The sequence below is a fragment of the Urocampus carinirostris genome, chromosome 18, assembly GCF_059441175.1.
Source record: "Urocampus carinirostris isolate Australia breed hairy pipefish chromosome 18, RoL_Ucar_1.0, whole genome shotgun sequence".
NCBI classification, from domain to species: Eukaryota; Metazoa; Chordata; class Actinopteri; order Syngnathiformes; family Syngnathidae; genus Urocampus; species Urocampus carinirostris.
Genome location: NC_142366.1, coordinates 23,741,564 through 23,762,947, shown reverse-complemented (window position 1 = coordinate 23,762,947; position 21,384 = coordinate 23,741,564). Strand labels below are relative to the sequence as shown.

At 40.3% G+C, this 21,384-nt stretch overlaps 2 protein-coding genes across 2 annotated transcripts in view; one reads left to right on the top strand and one right to left on the bottom strand.

Moving 5' to 3' along the window:
• Positions 1 to 1,838: 1,838 nt before the first annotated feature.
• Positions 1,839 to 8,803, bottom strand: LOC148348691 (cyclic AMP-responsive element-binding protein-like). Its single transcript, XM_088321852.1, has 5 exons — positions 8,681 to 8,803; positions 4,773 to 4,923; positions 4,500 to 4,568; positions 3,854 to 3,959; positions 1,839 to 2,281 (listed from the first exon to the last, which is right to left on the bottom strand). The coding sequence occupies exons 3-5, from the start codon at positions 4,522 to 4,524 to the stop codon at positions 2,140 to 2,142; spliced, it is 273 nt and encodes a 90-aa protein (XP_088177978.1). The 5' UTR covers positions 4,525 to 4,568; positions 4,773 to 4,923; positions 8,681 to 8,803; the 3' UTR covers positions 1,839 to 2,139.
• prkdc (protein kinase, DNA-activated, catalytic subunit) overlaps positions 7,900 to 21,384 on the top strand; it is a 45,834-nt gene continuing 32,349 nt past the window's right edge. The window contains exons 1-34 of the mRNA XM_088321853.1: positions 7,900 to 8,123; positions 8,663 to 8,739; positions 8,809 to 8,913; positions 9,922 to 9,996; positions 10,093 to 10,201; positions 12,464 to 12,576; positions 12,658 to 12,757; positions 12,842 to 12,897; positions 13,586 to 13,616; positions 13,685 to 13,842; positions 13,913 to 14,059; positions 14,142 to 14,306; positions 14,426 to 14,594; positions 14,727 to 14,773; positions 14,844 to 14,966; positions 15,032 to 15,181; positions 15,590 to 15,699; positions 15,971 to 16,130; positions 16,203 to 16,289; positions 16,365 to 16,484; positions 16,661 to 16,820; positions 16,904 to 17,013; positions 17,342 to 17,429; positions 17,993 to 18,156; positions 18,235 to 18,387; positions 18,501 to 18,608; positions 19,184 to 19,410; positions 19,517 to 19,611; positions 19,733 to 19,835; positions 19,998 to 20,131; positions 20,214 to 20,444; positions 20,570 to 20,796; positions 20,864 to 21,072; positions 21,193 to 21,316. Of these exons, the coding sequence (XP_088177979.1) occupies positions 7,958 to 8,123; positions 8,663 to 8,739; positions 8,809 to 8,913; positions 9,922 to 9,996; positions 10,093 to 10,201; positions 12,464 to 12,576; positions 12,658 to 12,757; positions 12,842 to 12,897; positions 13,586 to 13,616; positions 13,685 to 13,842; positions 13,913 to 14,059; positions 14,142 to 14,306; positions 14,426 to 14,594; positions 14,727 to 14,773; positions 14,844 to 14,966; positions 15,032 to 15,181; positions 15,590 to 15,699; positions 15,971 to 16,130; positions 16,203 to 16,289; positions 16,365 to 16,484; positions 16,661 to 16,820; positions 16,904 to 17,013; positions 17,342 to 17,429; positions 17,993 to 18,156; positions 18,235 to 18,387; positions 18,501 to 18,608; positions 19,184 to 19,410; positions 19,517 to 19,611; positions 19,733 to 19,835; positions 19,998 to 20,131; positions 20,214 to 20,444; positions 20,570 to 20,796; positions 20,864 to 21,072; positions 21,193 to 21,316 (4,401 nt within the window). The 5' untranslated portion in view covers positions 7,900 to 7,957. The remainder of the gene's footprint in view (positions 8,124 to 8,662; positions 8,740 to 8,808; positions 8,914 to 9,921; positions 9,997 to 10,092; positions 10,202 to 12,463; positions 12,577 to 12,657; positions 12,758 to 12,841; positions 12,898 to 13,585; positions 13,617 to 13,684; positions 13,843 to 13,912; positions 14,060 to 14,141; positions 14,307 to 14,425; positions 14,595 to 14,726; positions 14,774 to 14,843; positions 14,967 to 15,031; positions 15,182 to 15,589; positions 15,700 to 15,970; positions 16,131 to 16,202; positions 16,290 to 16,364; positions 16,485 to 16,660; positions 16,821 to 16,903; positions 17,014 to 17,341; positions 17,430 to 17,992; positions 18,157 to 18,234; positions 18,388 to 18,500; positions 18,609 to 19,183; positions 19,411 to 19,516; positions 19,612 to 19,732; positions 19,836 to 19,997; positions 20,132 to 20,213; positions 20,445 to 20,569; positions 20,797 to 20,863; positions 21,073 to 21,192; positions 21,317 to 21,384) is intronic.

Below are 21,384 nucleotides of genomic sequence, written 5' to 3'. Positions count from 1 at the left end.
AACGGAGAAAAGAAGAACTGTGCTTTGCTTATTTGCCCTGCACCAGTCATGTCCCTCCTCCCATACGACGCAAACATCCTAATTCAAAGACGTTTTACCTATGTAGCTCATTTACTCTCAAAGCCAACACCTCTGAGCCATTTATTCAACCCTCGCTTTGCATCTCTATCCAGATCTCTACGTGTCAACAATCCCTTCAGCACACCCGTTGCCTTGTACCCTTTATCCACCTTCTTCTTCCCCTCCTCCTCCAAACCGCACCAGTTGCCGCAAACCAACTCAAATACTTTAAATCTTCATTCATACCTGGGGACAATTTCAACACGCCGTGTGTCATTTTGGGACGTAGGATGCAACCGAAGTGCCCGGAGAAACCCTACAGATGTCATGATTGCTGATGCGGGGCAGCTGAGGCTCGTCAGATCGTCTGCAAACCCATGCTCCCAGCTAGGCAAGCTTTTGTGGCTCTCCGACTCTATCCTGCCCTGTTTTCTGTCTGATACCTGTTGCCAACCTCTTACCTAGACCCGTTTATGTTTTTGCTCCTCCACCCCGGCCATCGACCTGTTTTCTCGCCGTCAACGACGACCTTCGCTCCACACGGAAGTGCCACTTCCGCGTTCCTGCTATCTGCTACCCGTGACCGACGATCATCGGATCGTGGATGCAAGTCCTCTTTTCTCTTCGAAATAAAACTGAGTAAATGAACGCAATTGAGTCCCGTTTCCGTTCCTGGTTCGTGACAACAGGAAGAACATGCAAACACCATGCAAAAGCTGCAAATATATAAGGAAACAAAGAAAAAAAATGCTCCTCCATAAATTCACGATAGCTCAATCGCGAACATTCAGGCCTAGGGTTAGCCATGCTTAATATTTCAAAACAGCAGTCGACAGCATAAGCGTGGTGGTACGCGATCTATCAGGTCCTTGACTTGATAAGCAAATGGAACAAGATTAGCGTTACAAAGCAGTTGGGAGCACAGCAATTACAAGCTAGCATAAAGTACGCTAGCTTCATGAGCACAAAGCAGCCGCAGCACTGTATGAAGTTACTCGGCCGCTTGTTATTTAACTTGCTCCTCCGCAGATTTCCCAAAATGACTCTGTTGGTGTCTGCCAAAGGACATGATATTCTGGGAGTTTTTGTCCTTTAAACTTCTTTGGCTTTTGTAAAGCTACCATTATGATTTGATCTTGCTTGATGACTAAGAATGAAATCATCTTGAAAATGTCTATTATGCATTAAAATGAGAAAAACTTTCTGCCAACGGAAATGTTTTTTTCAGCACACTGGTTTTGATGGTCCTGGTCCATTTGAGCATGCAGGTGTATGAGGAGTAAATCTGAATGAGTGAGTGAACCTCCTTATTTCTGTTAATCCAATCGACACTGCTCAACCCTTTTGACATCTTTTCAGGGATAGTAAAAAGTTTCACTGAATGTGCACTGTGTAAAGGAACATGGTATGTAGAGGAGTGTATAGCGCCTCCTAGAGGTGAAAAAACCTACAATGAAAGATAATTGTATTGATTTGAATGCTGAGCAAAAATACATGAATTATCATAAAAACTTACTTTTTTAGATACTCGTAGGTCGAGGAATTTTCTTCTATTTTAAAAGAATGAGCTGACGTCTTTGTTGACCAATGATGCTGTTTGGTCATTTTGAGTCTCTCTAGTTTTTATTCTCCCTTGTCCTTTTTTAGCGCTCGTTTCGGGGTGGACCGCACAATACAGCGACATCTCGTCAAATATTACACAGTGTCCCTTTATGCAAAACCGACTTGATCCATTTGAATGTGGAGATGTATGGTGAGTCAACGGGAATGCACGAGACTTCATGTCAATGCTTTTATTTCAAAGCTTTTACAATTGAGAAACAAGGGAACTGAATTTGGATTTAAACAAAACTTGAGATTGTATCCGTTGTATATCAGACTAAGTACTTAACATTTCAAATCATGAACAGCGTAATGAAGTCAGCAGTTAAATGAGGAATTTGGCTTCGGATTTTACGATATCCGAAATCCGATCCAATGTCACCAAACGATTTGATACAGAAAGTAAAATACTTTGGACATTTTCACAGAGAGCGATTGAAGATGCAGCAAAGTACGCCATCCATCGTTAGGAGAGAATCACTGGCCTTCCTGTTGATTCGTTTTACAGATTTTGATTTCTTCCTTCAAGGCATTATTTTCGATTTCCAGCTTTTCCACACGGTTCTCCAGATCTTGAATGTACATTTTTTTCCTCCTCCTGTATTCCCGGGCAGCTTCCCTGGGAAAGTTGCAAACAAACGCATGTGTTATATATTACCAGGGTCGTTACCTGGGGAAAAGGGGTGGTCGGGAGGGGGCAGTGCCCACCCACCGACACGCTCTGCCCACCCGAAAAAGGTGGATATGCTCACACCGACATTTTGGGCAACGCATATGCTAACCCATTCGTATGTGTATGTGAGTGGGCATTAGCGTGGACTCTACTGCCCCCTACCGCCCAATTTTGTAAGTCAGTCCCCACGGAGGGAGCGGCACCTTCCAGCATATCCCTAGTCGCAGTGATGGGAATTCCGTCTCTTTTTCAAGAACGGATCGTCAGAATGTTTTTGTTGCCTGAATTCGTTTATCACCAACTATTATGTACAAAATATACAGAAAAAAAATGAAAAGATAAACGATGAATATACAATAAAAAGAGGAAAAAGAGAATAACGAAGTAAAAAGCAAGGAAGAAGAAACAAAAGGAGAAAAAAAGAAAATAGAAAATAAAAAAGTGAAAAAAGAGGAAAAAGAAAGAAGAATTGAAAAGTGAGGGAAATTAAACAAAAAGCAAAGGGAATATAAAAGACCAAAGGAAAAAAAAGTAGAAAATTGAGTAAAAAGCTAGGGAAAAAAGAAGCAAAAGGAAAAAGGACATGAAAAATAAATGGTGAATGGTCTGCATTTCTCTAGCGCTTTTCAAGTCAATGAGGACCTCTCAAAGCACTTTACAATGTGCTCCACACTTACCCATTCACACACACTCACACACCAATAGCGGCCATGCAAGGCGCCGACCTGCTTATTGGAGGCATTAGGGATTCAGTGTCTTGCCCTAAGACACTTTGACATATAACACGGAGGAGCCGGGAATCGAACCTGCGATCTCTTGATCCCAAGACGAGCGCTCTACCTCCAGAGCTAAAAAAAAAACATAAAAAGCGAACGATTCTGGAGGTTCCCTTTGTTTGCTTGACAAGTCCCATTTCTCAAGGACGACACAAGTCACAATGACACCATCTCATGATCCAGTTGCTTGACTTTAAAGTTGTTTAGTATAAAAGTTCAAATGATTTAATAATTCACTGGGGAGTGAAAAAATAAATACTATTTTCATTTAGTAGAATGATTTTTTAGTTCATTCTGTGCATAGAATACATTATAATCGGTAATATGCAGTCCTTTGAAACATTTTGTGACGAAGGGCCACACAAAGAAATGGGACTTCAAAGTCAAGCAAATGGAATCCCTGCATGAAACAACAAAATGCCAAATTACAATATGTATTGAATTTTCAGTGCAACAGCAGATAAACTACAAAATACAAAAATAGACTAAAACGTTTAAAAAAAAAAAAAAAAAAAAAAAAAGCTAATCGTAGAGGGGAGCCGTCTATTGTTTTAAGGCTACTGCTGGATGTGCTGTTTTGAATGTTTAACGTATTAGTGCTGTGTAAAAACGTTTTGGGGGTATTCATTGTTTTGTGCCCCCCATGCATTTGTAATGCCCCCCACTCCTGGGACTCGTGTCTGAGGACTTGTGTATGATAACTATTTCACATCAAATTTGATCATCGTGAGGTCTGGTCTACCTGTTCCTCTTCAGTCTTTGTTCGTTTGGCTGGGCAAGGATGTTCTCGTGGAGCAAATCCTGTAAAATCGGATTGGCGTACTGGAGCTGGGAGCCCATCATGTCACCTTGGGGCCCAGAAAGATGGTTAAACATTAGACAAATACTACATTCATATAACTTGGAAGCATCATCAAAGGAAGACTGAAAGAATAAAATGTGATCAAATAACAACTAAGAATAACGGTTTTACATTTTTTTGTTAAATAATAAATGACTCATTCAGGAAAAAAACGTGTTTTATATGATATTGTCATGGGGCCAAGTAGGCAACCAACCCTTCAAATCAACACTTGGTTGTTCTTTATATTTTTGCAGACAACGTGATTATAGAAATCCTGCTCATTTCAAAACCTAGTGATTCCATGTGGATTACTAAACTTATTAAAAGAAAATCTATTTTCAAACTGCATCAGAGGTCTCTTACAAGAAGATCTGAAAGAAAAAAAAAGAAGTGATTTTCTTTATTCTGGGCCTTGCGGAGTAATAAACATGACTTGAATTGAAACAACCGAATGCCAACAGAACAAGAACCTTTCTATATATTGATGTTTTTAACGGGACAAACTTCATTTTGAAATGCCCACTTCATAGAATAAAATCCTGACCTGACTGCGCGCCTGTCATCGCCATCGGCAGAACCTGCGCCCCTTCATTTGGATAGCAGAAGGCGGGCCCTAAAATACAGTTTAGTCTTTCATCAAGAATTCAAAGTCGGATGCAAGGCTATACATTTCAAAATCGTACAATCCCCTTTTTGGTCTTGTCCTAACAACAAATGTACAAGTATGTGATTGCTTTTAAGATCTTTATCTGAAAAGTGTTAGCGGCTCTCTCCTGAAAAAAGAATGACAAAGAACTGAAAATCGAAGAGGACGTACCATGAGATCCTTGGAAACCTGGATTCTGAGAAGGCCATGAAGAAAAATATTCAGGAGAGATGGTCGAACAGGACTGAAGAGCCTCGGAGTGGAAAGCCGAGGCCGACAGCGTCTGAGTCCCTTCGATGCTCAATTGGTTCGTCGATTGAGACTAAAGGACAAAAAGAATCGGAACATTTTTACAAAACGGAGAAAATGTTTCCATGCATAGAAATCATTATCAATCATGCGGGATGGATTAAGAATAGCGCCCATTTCAATCAATCGAATGTAAATAAACGAACCTCACTTCCATATTCGGCGTTATAAAAACTCTTAGACATCGTCCAGGTGCTCACATCCATGGCGATAAAACAAGAGCCGCAGATGAAATAGTCCGTCCAGACTCGCAGTTTTTTAAATAAAGCGAGCCTCATCATAGACTTGTGTCCATCGGAGAGAGTTGCCTTTGTGAAGCGACAAAGCTTCATATCAAAGAGGCTTCAAACCCCTGCACATGTGACTTGATGGCAAAGAACACACAGGTAAGTTCATGTTCCCTGGAATGTTCTGAGCCTTCTCACGAAGTCTGCGAGCTTCAAGAACGTCGATCTCAAGCATCGCAATCGAATTTCACCCTTGAAATCAACACTTAGTGATATTCCAAAACTTACTCCAGTAAATGTAACTCGTTACTAGCCGCCTAACAATCAAGCTACCTTTTTAGAAAAAAATAAAAAACTTAAAGAGATGAAACACATGTTGGGACTACAAAGAAGACTCCAACGCTATTTTACCCTAACGCAACGGGGATCGAATTTAATGATTAAACCAGAGAGATCAAACAAGAACTAAAAGCTCTGACAGAAATAAAGAGCAAAGGCAGAATGTCCCACTTTCACTTTACCTCCAGAAACCTTGTTAGAATATGTTATGGTGAAATTGTCAATGTGTTTAATTGCTGTTAAAAAAGTCGATCAAAATTGTTCAAACCTCATATTGTTAGAATATGATAGAATGAAATTGTGAATGTGTTTAATTGCTGTTCAAAGTGTCAATAAAATTGTTCTAACCAAAAAAATCAAAAATCGAATTCGAGGACGTCAAGTCGCACCGTGCGGCCTTTCCACGGACACATCGCATTCGAATGGCCGTGGACGCGAGGCCCACAACACATCAGTTGCGTTTACAAAGATTTTGAAAACCCTCTTTTCCTTCATAAAGGACAGGAGAAGCGCAAATAGGACCAAAAATGATGGATAGAAAAAAAGGCTTTAATAGAATAAAATATATTTTAAAACAATCTGAATGACTCCACTGCCTCGGAATGGTTCAGTCCATTTGATTCCAAGCACCGCATCATATTTACGCAGTAGTATATTTGTAGTGTTTCCACAGTGCTCTTTTTGTCATATATCTGTTGTATTACTGTCGTTGTATTTTGCTATCATCATACTTCTTTGGAAGTATTTTTGTAGTATTTCTGTCGTAATATCTATTTAGCAGCATTTTTGGACTAAAGTGTTACTGTAGTGGTATTTTTGTAGTATTTCCCTACTAGTATATTTGTAGTACTTACTTCGTATTTATAAATATTACTGTAGTTGTATTTTGCTAGTATTTTTGTTGTAATATTCCTGTAAGTATTTTTGTATCATAGTATTACTATATTAGGAGTTTTGTAGTATTTTTATGTTTTTTTCCTTAAGAGAATGAAGATCAAGCAATTACAAAGAAGACATTTACTTTTGTTGTAATTTTGAAGTATTTTTGTAGTATGTTACAAAACGACAATATAGAAGATTATCAATACTGAAATGATTCATGTTAAATAAGTCCCTGAATTTCTAAAAATAAGAATAAAGAAAAAAAATGAAAAAATGGATGCCATCAAGGATCATTTCGGGATTCAGTTCGATGAAAGCAGAACAATAATAAAATATGATAAAATGACAGCAATCAAGTATTTACTTAAAATCAAAAGAACCCTAAAATATTCGGATGAATAAACGTCAGTAAAAAATAAAACTTACAATTTTTAGACTTTATTGCAATAAAGTTTGAACATTATCGTTCTTTACCTTTTTAATTCCAATATAATCTATGCTATACACAGGGTTGGGTAGGGTTACTTGAACTGGATTACTTTCAATGACTTTTGGATGACTCCAATAGCAAATATGCGAATAAAAGACAAAAGAAACTAAATAGGAATAAAATGAATACATTTTATGCAGGCTCAGAGGGTAACAGGATACATGGAACGGCAAAAATGATGTTGGCAAGCTGTTTGGATTGATTTTCATTTTGTTTCTGTCGCATTTTATGTTAGAGAGATCAAAGGGATCAAAGCCAGGAGAGAAAGCTTACCACCTGTTGCGAGTCATCATTTTATTCCTATTTAGTTTATTTTGTCTTTTCTTAGCATATTTGCTATTGGAGTGATCCAAAAGTCATTGAAAGTAATCAAGTTAAAGTAACCCTACCCAACCCTGGCTATACATTTATCGGCGTAATAATTGCATACATTCACCAGGCAGCCCATTCAATTGAAAATGTTCATAATGGGGTATAGTTGTGCTAAGTGTAAAACATAATTTGGATGAATGAAAGTGCTTAGGTTGGAGGGTTTGAACAAATGTATTGACACTAATAACAGCAAACAAACAATGTGAGGTTTGAACAACCCTTCTCGACAATCTTAACAGCAATCAAGCATATTCACAATTTCGTTATGTAACATCTTTTTTAGTGTCAATAGATCTGCCAACTCTTAAGGTTTGAACAAATGTATTGACACTAATAACAGCAAACAAACAATGTGAAGTTTTAACAACCCTTCTATTTTTTAAAGTTGGAATTTGTATTTTTTTGACAGCGGGATATTTTTAGGCGTCCGCACAGTTTGTGAGTTCCCAAAACGCCTCATCATACGAATAGCGTCGAAGCCTTTCCAATCACAAAGCAAATGTCCCCAGAGGTTTGAAGTCCCGCGTCATCACTGTAAAAGAATCGCATCGGAGCAATATTAAAAATGTCAAATTTATAAACACGCATAGGTGAAGAAATGAATTCCAAAACTTCACTCGTATTTTGAAAATCCACCTTTGCGTTTCCCGTCTTTCGAGACTTCCGGGAAGCAGACTGAATGGCCACATTGATTGTTCGAGTTTCAACGAATGGCTTCGTAAAGTTGTGACTGAATCATGTCTCTCCCGCAGAGCAAGGCCGCCAGAGGGATACACGGACTTCTCTTGAAACTTCACGAGTCCCTCGCAGACGACGATAAACGTCGCGCTTCTCTCAAATGTCAAGATCTCGTGGAAGATTTGGGACAGACGTGTATGCTAACAGCCGGCGACAACGAATTGGGTAAAACTATTCATGACACACAAAATATTGCCACCAAAAATTTCGATCTCGTCTACTAATATTACAATGTATGTGTGCCAGTCGACTAGCCACACAAACGAGTGAGCACAGGCGGCTAGTAACGAGTTACATTCACTGGAGTAAGTTTTGGAATATCATGTACATTTAGCAGTATTTGTCAATCACTATATTTTTTGCTTGAGTAGATTTCTGCAGAAGAAACGGTCCCTGCTGCGTTAGGCTACATGGAAACCGCAACTTAAAAATCAAACTCAATTGGTTGCTAACGCTTTTGAATAATCGTTTAAAATCGAATTGACCGACGAGTTGTTGCAGCCCCAGGGGCCTCATATCACCTGTCCCGGCTAATATAGATTTTCTTGGGGGGTGGAGCTCATTATTGTGGTTGAATCGCCCTGGAGCAGGAAGAAAAAGAAGTTGCATGCGCCATGAGACATGGTGACCCATCCACCTATAAAAATGTGTGCCTCAGGAAACCAAATGTATGTCATAACAAGTTGTCTTCTTGTGTATGTAAGCCTTGCAGACGTCCTTACTGTTTTCAAAAGACAACGGATTGCTCGTCTTCGTCAAGGAATCCGTTCGGGAGGTGGAGGTAGGAACCCGGGGGACAAGAAAATGCTTTTTCTTGCTTACGCGATAAAACTTTTTTCTTTCGTCTCAGTTCCGGGATGTCAGGGTCAAGACCTTGTGTTTCTTGGACACGTTTTTGGACAAGCTTTCTCCGAAGGTCAAAGGGTGGGAGAAGACCTACGCCATTGACATAAGGGTATGCTTTCTTTGGACGACAGAGATCCCTGGATTTTTGCAGTTCATGGGGAAACGAACCACCTGCGAAAAGTAGCGTAGCCCCCTTTTTTTTCCTGGTGGCCTTTATTAGAGCAAACTTCCCGACTTACCCATCAAGAATGAGAAAGAACTCATCAAAAAACATTATATATAGTCGATGTTATTTTTTGGGTGGGTGCGTTTTGATCAAAGCAAAAAATGTGCCGTTTTTTAGCTAGCTATCTGGCTACCTTTTTAGCCGTTTACCAAACTATTTAGCCAGCATTTTTTGCATGCTATCTAAGCTAAAATTTGTCTTATTTTGCTAGGTATCAAGGTACCTTTTGGCGCCCTTAGCTAGCTAGCTTTTTCTCTCAATTCTAGCAAGCGATTTACTTTAATAGCTACCTAGCTCCCATTTAGTGTTTTTTATCTGTTTGCTTTTCTAGCTAACAATCAAGCTACCTTTTTAGCTCTTATGCAAGCCATTTAGCGATCTAGGTACCTTTTGGCGTCCTTAGCTAGCACTATTCTAGCAAGCGATTGACTCTTTTGGCTAGCTATCTAGCTCCCATTTAGTTTTTTACCTGTTTGCTTTTCTAGCTAACGATCAAGCTATCTTTTTAGCTTTTATGCGAGCCAATTAGCGAAGTTGCTATTTTAGAAATTCCCTTTGCGCTCGGTTATAAGAAAAGGCTAGAAAAAGCTCTGAGAGCTCTGCTGTACTGTACGAAAGACGGAAGGATGCGAACTGGCCAATCGGCACCGGAACTCTCAATTCAGGGGGGGCTGGCCGATCACTGAGAATCCCGGATGCTTGAAACGGGAAGCATCTTTTGTTTTTTTCATCCAATCTTTTTTTTACCCTGCAAAGGAGTAAACCAGCGATCACTGAAGCGCCAAGCAGCGAGGGGTCTCTGTAAAAGATTCGATTAGGACCCGATACGGATTGCAGAACATTCCCCAAATCTTTCAATGAGGCTCACTAACTGAATGTTCTTTTCTGTAGGACACGTGTATGACAATTTACACGAAGGATAAAACGGCTAAGTGCAGGACTGCGGTCTTGGAGCTGCTTGTTAAGGTTTGTATCTTCTGATTATTTTTTTTTCCCCTGACATCTGAACAGCATCGCATCCACGCTAATCCATCTCAATATTTCTCAACTTTGACTTGAAAGGTTCTTCTAATGACCAAATCTTCAACCGTGGCAGGGGAAATGCGAATCGGCGACATTTTCACTAAATATTATGGAGAACTTTGTCAAAAGAACAAACTTCCAGATTCAGGTAAATCGGAGGTCGGGAACCTTTTTGACCCAAAGAGCCTTAATCGCCTTAATATTTTGATTTAGCATCACCTTATATCTTAGGACAAAATTCATCAAAATGGTTCTCCAGACAAAATCTTAATTATTCAGCACTGCGTGAGGTTAGATGATTCAGGGATCAGAATTTTCCGCGGATTTCCGCTGTTTTTGAACCCCAAAGGTCATTCCTGTAAATCGTCTAAATTCGATGAGAAAATATTTTGGGGGGGTGAGGTATGATACGTGACTGTTTCATCACCCCAAGTTAGCAGTTTGAGATCGCGAGAAAAATCGGCAAAAAGAAGCGCAGCGCATTAGATCTATAGCAAATAGATCGACTCCTACCATTGGTCGATAGGTTCGCTGATAACCAATCAGCGGAGCTTTTGTTCAGAGCATTGGCTTTCTCAAACATGGCGCTCCTTCCGGTCTTTTCAAACGGTGAAATGAGTGTTTGAAAAAGTAAATATGAAAATACTAAGAAAAGAAGACGAGGCTTTTGTCTCCGAGATTGATAAAGGAATCGAGAATAAATTGAAGTGGTCGTGGCTGGAGAAGACTGTCACAGACTGACATGTATTTTCTTTAAGCATGTTCAGTTTATGCATTCTATTTTCAAATTAATGATAATTGGTTATTAATGTATATATTTTCATATATATTGTTGATTAGTAGCTAAATACAAGGTCCATCTTCATCATCAAAACACAACAACAATGGTGATGGTTGTAACATTGTAATCCCCCAATTGTTTTAAACATCTTAAAACTGAAAAAAATACATGGTTTCTGTTTTGTTGGATTTAATTCATTCTAGTGCAATTTTCACATAGCAAATAAGATAAATGCTGTTGCCTTCAGGGGGGCTTCGCCTCACCGAGCCCCCCACCGGGCTCCGCCCTGGACCTGGCCGGGGCCTGCGGCCCCTGGACCCTGGCTATTTCAGCTGAAAATGAAAATCTCCATTCTGATCCCTGGATGATTTGATCAAATGTATGAAATGATAATAATGCCAGAGCCTGTGTCACATATCAACAAATATGCCACTTGAAACTTGTCTCCGTCCCGCACTTACTTAAGATTGTCGCGGCTCAGTTTTACCTTTATTTTTTTGAAATAAGGGTTTCAAAAACAAGGTGCGGAGTTCTTTTGTAAAAATGTCACAAAATATTGCAAACAAAACGTATGGATTGATTTCCCCTGTGGGCGGGTGTGAGAGAGAGGGAAGCGTGCAAGGATCCGCTTACCTCATCAAATTGCGCTGGGTGCTTGGCTGGCGTTTTGGGGTGTCCCGAGTTTGTTCTGTGGGTTTAACAGTGAATATACTGTACATGATTTTATGAGCTTCCATATAAAAGCCAAAACGGGGTCCAATGGTGTGACATCTTGCCTGTAAACCTTAGTTGAATCTTTGTTCTCTATGTACTCGACCAAATCATTTTAGTACATTGGCTTTGCACTTACCAGACTATAAAGTCGGCCCGGGGGCCAGTTACGGCACGTGATCAAATTTTTACTGGCCCATGGACTCCGCAAGTAATGTTGACTGCAGTATAAAATTGATTTGTACAAAATAAAATTCACCCTTTCGACGGATGTTGCCCGTCGCCGTTTGGCTTTCTGGGAGGATTTTTACCGACCCCATTTTTGTCATGGAGAATGTAACTAAAAAAGAAAGTTGAATGTGAGGGCTGACGCTTCCAAGTCGAAAGCGGAGTCTTTATTTCAATGAGATTCAAAACGACTGCGTCTGCCTTATTTGAGACTGTGGCCGTTTTCAAAGAATATGATATCAAGAGGCACTGCCAGACCAAACATGCTGACTACAAAAAGCGAACTGCAAAGGCACACTGTGAAAAGTTGAAGAACTTGAAGCTGTTTTTACGTCACAGCGGCACTTTTTTTTTTTTTACAAGACCCCGCAAGTCAAATGAAAATGTTACAAAGGCGAGCGACGAGTTCGCAACGTTGATCGTCGAGCGATGCAAACCTTTGACGGAGGTTGAATTTTAAAGATGCCAGGCTGAATCGTCGGCCCTCACTCAATTTCAGCTTATCAAATCTGGCGCCCCCTTTCTGAAAAGTTTAGACACCCCTGCCTTAGGGCATACTAGAATTGCCCCGACACAGAGGAAATTAGCACGAGCAAATTTCTTTGAGGCATATCTGGCTCATGAATGTTCCTGACCCCTGAGGTGAATGTTTGTTGGCTTGATTTGATTTTAAATCCGCTCATTCAATAGTTCTTGGGACCATATACGAATTGCTGGGAGTCGTTGCAGAAGTTCACCCCAGCGAGATGATTAACTACTCCGAAAAGCTCTACAAAGCTTATCGAGGAGAGCTCAAAGAACAGGCGAGCATATAATCCTTTGATTTTTATGTTTTATGTTCACTTTTGTTTTTCTATAATTGTGTCTTGCTGTCAATTTTGCAGATGACTTCAACCACAAAGGAGCCCAAACTTCTTGTCGTTGCCGGATGCTTGAGAGGAATGACTGCTCTCATGGTTAACTTCCCCAAAACGACGGAGGAAGGTGAGATTGAAGATTGATTCTATTTGCTGTATAGGCTTTAATATTCCTTTTTGATAATGGTGAGTGCTTGTGTTGGAATTTCAGACCCAGAAACATCCAAAGAAATCTTTCAGTATTCTCTAAAAGCAATAAGTCCTCAGGTAAATATTTTCAAGGCTTCCATTGAAATTCAGCCGTTCGGACTATTAGTACACTGTGAAGTCCATTTAGCAAAAGGACTCGAACGTTTTTCATGTTTTGCTTGATCACTTTGCTCATTTCAATTTTTTTTTCTTTTCATATCGTTTCTTTTTAAAACATTTGCTTTTAGATCCTGGATAATGTTTCATTATTTTTTTCTCGTTGTGTGATTTTTTTTTAAAGAATTATATTCAGTAAAATAGAAAAACTTTTTAAACAAACACGTTATGTTATTTTTTGTAATTTTTATCTTATTTCATTTCATTTCAAATCTTACAGTAATAAAAAAAATAGATTGAACCTAAGTAGAGTTGTCTGCCGTATCTGATAATGATGCTGCGTTATATTTCTTGTTTTACTCGTGCCACAACTATTCAAATAAGAACATATTTTTGACAAACAAAAGTATTGTTTTAACAATCTTCTTGAATTGCATCCTTTTTAATAGTGGACACAATTACAGCATTGTCTATTTTATATTTTTCTAAAAATATTTTTCAAAAATAAATTGTCCAATTAAGAGTGAATACTTAATAAATTATCAGTACAGTAGTCTGTAGTCGCATACAATCTTACTGTAAATGAAAAAAACGACTTGAATTCCTCAATAAAAGTGATATTAATCATCTAGTTTTCTTTTTTCTGTAGATGGAAATGAGTCGATACGCTGTCACTTATGGTGAGTTCTGGGCAATTTATTTGAAATGTTCCGAATTTTAGGCGGTAATAGTTGTGTTTGTCAAACAGCTGGACTCAGACTGTTCTCCAGACACGCTTCCCAGTTCAGCAGCTGCCTCCTAACCCACTACAGAGAGGTATTCCATGCCATGTCCAAGCTCTGCGGTCACAGCAACAACGAAATGAAGAAAAGCAGTTACTATGCACTCGAAGCCTTCCTTAAGCAGGTGCGTCGTCTCATTTGGAAACGCCATCGGAAATGACGTCTCGACAAAAGTTGGCCATCCGTATTTGCAGGTTTCGAGGCTAGTGGCTGAAAACATTGAGGAGCACAAGAGTAAGCTGAAGTTCTTCATGCAAAACTTCTGTAACATTATCAAGACCAGGGATTCCACCCACAAAGAACTATCCATTGCCATAAGAGGTTATGGACTGTTTGCAGCTGTAAGTTTTAGAAAGGATGGAATCTGATTTAAATAATGCCAATTTTTTGCTTTCATGCAATTTCATGTCGCGTCTCTTTAAGCCCTGTAAGAAGGTTTGCCCGCAAGATGTGGAATTGATGTACACAGAGCTGATACAACGCTGTAAACAAATGTACCTGACTGAGTCTGATGGGGAGGACGAAAGTTTCTACCAACTGCCCAGTTTTCTGGACTCTATCGCGAGCGTCCTCATTCACCTGGACAAGGTCTTGAAATTGTTTTTGTTCAGTTCCGATTTCTAGCCTTCTGCAGTTGTTTTTTTGAATCAATACACGTAAATCCGAGACCTTTCGACCCTATTTTTATTTTTTATGTAAAACCTCAGGTTCCAGAGGTGTACACCCCGCAACTGGAACGTCTCCTGGTGGTCCAGATTGACAGTTTTCCCCAATACAGTGAGAAAATGCAGACCGCTTGTTGCAGAGCCATCATTAAAGTGTTGGTGGCCATGGCCTCTAAGGGTCCTGTTCTTTGGAGTTTCATGAGCTCTGTGGGTAAGTAAACCATGGTGATCATGGTGTCCTATTGAAGGCACACTTAAGAACGGTATGGAGTTAAATCCAATTTATGGTGTCAAGTATTGGAGTATGTGATTATTTTGGATTGTTTTGTTTGTGCAATTTCAGTGCACCAAGGACTGATTCGAGTTTGCTCCAAACCCATGGCCACTGAAGTCAGTTAAATGTCTTTTGCATATACGACGGAATAAATACCTCCACATCATGCAGGTATTTTGTTCTTAGGGCAACGATTCTGAAAACGATTCTTTTGGCTCATCGGAAGTCCGTATCGGAAAGTGGAAGGTGCCGTCCAGTAAGAACTACCTGGCCCTCTACAGAGACCTGTTGGATTGTGATCGGTTGAAGGTAAAACCACGGCTGGTTTCTCGAAGTTGTATAACATGATTTCTAACGTGTTTTTATTTCTTCAGGATTCAGGATTTTTGGACGGAGCTTTTGAAAGTGAGAACGCGGCTCTCGTGCCCTTGAGTCGGAATCTGTACGATGAGCTTGTCAAATCGCTTCTCTTGATCATCGAGAAATTAGACTTGTCGTTGCAAAAGGTCACACCAGGAGAGGAGGCGAGTGCTTGTACCGAATAATCACATTTTATTCCCAAGAAATGATTGAATGAAACAGAGCGTGGCATTTTTACTCCAAAAAAAAGACAAAAATAACCCAAAATTGGATTAAAAATGAACCAAATCTGTATTTTATACCTGACTATCTTGGTTGTTTTGCAAAAACCAACCTTATCTTATGCCTTTTTTCAACGAAATGATCATTATCATTTCTGGTGTGGGTATTTTTAAAGTTGTTTTAGATTTGAAAAAAAAATTACGTTTTGGGGAGCCTGTTACTGAAAATATCACAAATAACAAAGCAAATTGCGAAATGACCCAGGAAGTTTTTGTCAAACTAACCCTTGGACCAAATTGTGTGATTTTTATTCCTATTCTAAATGACACCTTCTGCCTCATGTTTGCCAGGCTTCAGACGGCGTCTCGTTCGTCGTCCCTTCATCCGACCCCATGGCTCATCTTTTGCCCAATAAGATGAAAGACTTTACTGCCTTTGTTAACTTAGTCGACTTTTGCAGGTATTTCTTAAATGCTCTCACTTTTTAAGACACTGAAGACCTCCCAAAGCGCATCCATTCACACACACACTCACATACATCGATAGCGGCGTCAGCCATGCTAGGCGCCTGCCTGCCTGCTTATCGGTGGCATCGGGGGTTCAGTGTCTTGCCCTTTTTGCAAATTTCCATGCCGTAAATAATGTACATAGTCCTCAACTGGTTTACGTTGCCTTCATTGTGTATTGAATTTTATTGGTGAAGTCATGCTGTTTTGTGCTTTCTCCTTCAGCGAGCTGTTGCTTCATAAGCACCTGGGATATTTCCAGACGTGGATGTACCCCTTCAGCCACAAAATGATCCTGCATTCCATTCGAAACCCGCTCGTCAGTGGTTTTTACAAGTTGCTTTCTGTCACCATGAAAATTGCCAGGAAAATCAAGTACTTCCAGGTCATCTATCTATGAAGATGTTTTTATGTCATCGTTTTCGCTCTTTGCTTACGAATTGGCCAACTTTCACAGGGCGTCGGCTTTCAGGGTGCAGCTTCAACTCAGACTGACACAGCCAAGAGTGCTTGTTTTTCTCTCTTCTCAAAGTTTGGAAAAGAGGTAGAATCTCTTTCAATATTAATTGAGATATTTAAGCCTAGCTGGTTTTGTGAGGGTTGGTGTCTGTCTCTACAGGTCTGTGTGAAAATGAAACAGTACAAAGACGAACTACTGGCGTCTTGTTTGACCTTTGTCCTCTCGCTGCACCACAGCATCGTTGCAGTGGACGTTAAGATTTATTGTCCCGCTCTTGAGGTGGGTCACACATGTTTTTTGTGGTCTTACTGAGATTTTTTCGTGTACTTGAAGCTTGAACATTTGAGTTGTTCAACCGTGCAACTTCTTTAGCAGAAGCTGTTGACATGGGGTGGGGAATTCAAACACCTAGAGATGTAGGTTTTGATACAAACACGGATTTTTGGGGCACGCAGGCAGCTCTAAAGCTGGGTCTTAGCCACGTCCCTTTGGCTAATGCAGCTCTAGATGCTTTAGAGGGCTGGTCCAGCAACATCCCACCGGAAACCATGCAACCTTGCTACCAATTAATCCTCCCTCTGCTGGACGGATACCTCAAAACCAATGCAAACGACGGTAAGAGTTTGCTTTGTCACTTCACCGGATAACCAGAAAAAAGCCAAAACGACGCATTCATCATCTTTTTGTTGGCCTCTTAGACAAAGAGGATAGCGTATGGGAGGTGATGTCATCTCTGTCCTCAAGAACTGACATTGGATACAGCCGAGTGATGACAAGACTTCTGAAAAAGTCGAACCAGCTTGCAACGGTATAGAGAGCTACATACAATTGCACTCTACTATTACACACAAACGCTAACAAATATCTTTGCTTAGAAAATTGAAGCACAAGCTTCTTATTCCTATCTTTGAGAGTACCATCGTTAACAACATCATTATTAACACCACCGTTTACAGGTTTTGGGGTTATTTCATAGTGTATTTTGAGTCAATTTACAGGTATATTTTGTGAAAAGACAGGTTTTTTTCTGTCCACTATTGGAATCGAGTTCAAATATTCACTCCAATTAAAGAAATTTATGATTTTTTTATGATCTAATTGTGCATGTTTCAATTGTCCTGTGTACCTGCATTCAGGAGGATGCTCCTCTTACCTTGGTGAGGCTCAGGGTGGTAAAGTTACTCGGTCACTTGGGTGGAAAACTCAACAGAAACCTCATAACTGGTATGGGCTCAAACAGCTTACCAATTATTTCTTCTTTTTTAAAGGTGGTGTCCGTAGGTACAAAATATTCTACTTGCTGACGCCATCTTCTGGCTGAAATGATTATTACAGCCCCTTTCAAGCTGCTTCTGTGCACAAACACTACGTGTCTCTCTTTAGGCTTGCCCAAATAAACTCTTCTTTTTCATGTTTTGGGGGGTTTGGCTTGGCATTTGGACCGGATTTGAAACACTTCTTTTTTACTTTCACCATTTTCATCCTAGAAAGAAAACAACCAACACACGTGTAAAATCAATCCCCGAATGCCCTCTGAACCCCGGCTTCCTTTGGTCTAGCCTAATGCGGGCTGTGGTCGGAACACTGCTGAAAAAAGTATTATAAAAGCTCAGTTAGGCGTTGTTAACACGTACCTAGTAGAGAGAACTTCATTTTAAACTTTTTAAGGACACCTCAAACGACGCACCCCTTTAATCTAGAAGCATACTGTTTGCTATTGCACTAAGCAGTTGTCTTTTGACATGATGTGGGTTGAATATTGCAATGTTTTTCATGTACTCTTTCAGTGGTCTCATCAGAGGAGATGATGAAGAAGTTTGTGGCCTGGGATACTGAAAAAAGGCTCAGCTTTGCCGTGCCGTTCGTTGATATGAAGCCGGTCATCTACCTCGACCCTTTCCTACCCCGGATTAGCGAACTCGCTCTTTCCACAAGTGACAGACAAACCAAAGTCTGTTTCCGACACTTGTATTCACCTATCCGTTATTACAAGCAGTAGGTGACCATTTTTTTTTTTTCGGCCATGTAGGTCGCAGCTTGTGAGCTGCTTCATAGCTTGGTTCTCTACATGATTGGGAAGAGTGCTCAAATGGTGGAAGGAGAGGACCGCTTACCACCAATGTACAAGCTTCACAAAAGGCTTTTCCCTGTGCTGCTGCGTTTGGCCTGTGATGTTGATCAGGTATGCGAAGGAAAGCGAGTGTGTCATGTAGATAGAGTGAGGGTTTAGAATTCAAAGTGGAAATCCTGGAAACGGATAGTGTCGTGATACAAAAATGGGATTTCTTTTGTCAGGTCACGAGGCAGCTGTTTGAACCGCTGGTTATGCAGTTGATCCACTGGTTTACTAACAACAAGAAATTTGAGAGTCAAGATACAGTGGCTGTTCTTGAAGCCGTACTGGTAAGTCGTATTCCATCCGGGGTTTAGAACCTATTGCTTGGAAGATACAATTTAGCTATTGTACTTTTCTATGTGACGTTTCATAGTCGGATGGTAAGATACCAATTCTATTACATGGGAAACTGAAGCAACAGTGGATGATAATTAGGTTTAGTCGGGTGTATATATATATAGGGCACATTTTTAAATATAGTCTTGGTGTCACACCAACATACCTTGTTTTGGCAGAAGGTTGCTAAGAAATCTTTTAAATGGAAGCGCATTTAACTATATATGTTCACCATTGAGATACTTTGTAAAGAAAACCCACAGAAAAACCTCATAAAACACCATAAACGGCAGCAAACCACTCAGAGCAATTTGAAATATAATATATATATATATATATATATATATATATATATATGTAAGGAACACAGGTTTTGGCATTATGATTATTTCGCCTGATTAAGAGTGATCTTATTTTGTTTTTTTGCACTATATGCATTTCCCTTATTGAGTCATAGCTTGTTTAAATCTCATCTAGTATTTGTTTTAACAGTTTTCTGCAAACAATGTGATCTTTTTGTTTTTAGGATGGTGTCGTTGACCCCAAAGACAGCACACTCAGGGACTTCAGCGGCCGCTGCATCGAAGAGTTTGTCAAATGGTCAATCAAGCAAACCACTCCCAAGCAGCAAGAAAAGAGCCCCACCAACATGAAATCGCTGTTTAAGCGGATCTATAGCTTGGCTCTGCACCCAAATGGCTTCAAAAGGCTTGGTGCCGCTTTAGCTTTCAATAGTATTTACCGACTGTTCAGGTACTTGACGGCAATTAAAAATGTCAAATTACGTCATAAGGGGCTCTGTTTTGATTGTTTGCATCGATGAACTCAAATTTGTTTTTTGTATACGTTTCTCTACCAGGGAGGAGAATTCCTTGGTTGAACAGTTCCTCTTTGAAGTACTCGTCATTTTTGTGGAGAGCTTGGCTCTTGCGCACACAGATGAGCGATCCATGGGTAAGTAACTAGTTTGACTTTACAAATTCCATCACACAAATACATTTTTTCTTCTAAGATTCAAAGACTGAAAAGCTCGAACATAGCAAGCTGCCATCACAGACTTTTCTTCTATCCACAGGTACACTACAGCAGTGCATCTCCGCAATCGATCACCTAAAACGGATTATCAAGTACAAGGCCCCCGCTCTCAATCAGCACTGCGCTAAGAGACGCACTCCAAGGTAGTTTTCAAATGAGGAGAAGGCCCATCAGGGCAAGAATCGGATGGACTATCTGCCCCTCAGCATCAAATGGACCTGAGCATCTTTTTAGAATGCTTGGTGGACAGCTCCAAGTGGAGTTAATATGAGTTGACTTACTTTTGATTCTCTATTTTGCATCAGGGGTTTCCCAGCGGATGAGGAATTGTGCTTGTCCCACATGGTCTTATGGCTTCTGGAACAATGCGGAAGACCTCAGACTGAATGTCGCCACAAATGCTTAGAGCTCTTCTATGAGTTTGTACCTCTTCTACCAGGTGACCTAATTATCATCAATAATGGCAACGTACAAAAGATGTTTTTAAATATATTTTTTTTTGCTTTCATATGTCAATTTAGGAAAGAAGTCTCCACCACAATGGTTGGAGGGTGTGCTAAATGAGCGTGGCATAGGTTTCCTGGTGGCAAAATTTGAAGGTGGAGGTCTTCATTCCCAACCTACTCTCAGAGACTTAAAGGGGTCTTTTAGCGTTCGGGCCACTCTGCAGTGGATGGACCTTCTCCTGGCAGCCCTCGACTGCTACAACACCTTCATCGGCCTGCATATAATTGGGCCTAATCACATGCTAAGTAGGTTTGGTTTGTTGCCAGGAATCGGGTTTTGTGCTGATGTGCTAAATACTTTTGATTTCGCAACTAAGTCGGGCTTGGTCATTATTTGCAATTTTTTATGGAAGTTTGATTTCCTTCCCAAGATGCCAAGGAAGAGTCGACCTTTCTGCGAGCGATAAGTTTCTTCTTGACTGAACTGGCCACTCGAGATCTGGCCGCAGCGGAGGCCTGCTTCCCTCACGGCCAAAAGAATTCTCATTTCAGTCCCATAGAGCTGGAGCAGTACAACTACAGTAAATGTACCATTATTGTTCGCCTGCTAGAGTTTACAACGATGGTGCTTGTCAAAGGGGGCCACGACTTTTGCAAGGTAAAACGGGTCTTTTGGTTTGTTTACCAAGCCTGGTTTTGATTTTTTTTCTGCTCACCATTTACAGTTTTTGGAACAAGATCTTTTCAGCTCCACGTTTTTCGAGCTGACCGCGATGGTAGTGTGCGAGCCGTCCTCGGTTGGATTCAACATGGCAGATGTAGACATCATTAAAAACCTACCGGATGTTTGTGTGCCTCTGCTCAAAGCTCTCCTGGCCTCACCTTACCATGCTCATGTGGAATGTAGCTTGAAGAAAAGGATTTCACAGAAAAGGTATGTTGCTCCTGTTATTTTTTTGTTTTGTTATTTCCATTAGTTCACCAATGTGTGCATTTCTTTTATCGGGGTAATTAAACGAATATTATTATTATTATTTTTTTTGTTACTCCTCAGCGTCGACACACTTTGTGCTGTCGATTTGTACCGCTCCGGACACCAGGATGGGTTGCAAATGGTTCTTTCTTCGTGTAAGCTGATCCACAAAGCAGGCTTCCTCTGCTCCATTCTAAAAAGCCAGGTATTTAGGCCTACTTTCTTTTCTATACCTGCAGTGATTTCCTTTGTTAACCATTTTTTTCTGTTTTT

Bases quoted from the DNA above. Each gene is read 5' to 3' on its own strand.
- LOC148348691 (XM_088321852.1), bottom strand. From the start codon at position 4,524: ATGGCGATGACAGGCGCGCAGTCAG. The intron at 3,960-4,499 runs GTCAGGATTTTA...CTGGGCCCCAAG, and splicing joins GATGACAGGCGCGCAGTCAG to GTGACATGATGGGCTCCCAG. The intron at 2,282-3,853 runs GTAGACCAGACC...CAACTTTCCCAG, and splicing joins CAAAGACTGAAGAGGAACAG to GGAAGCTGCCCGGGAATACA.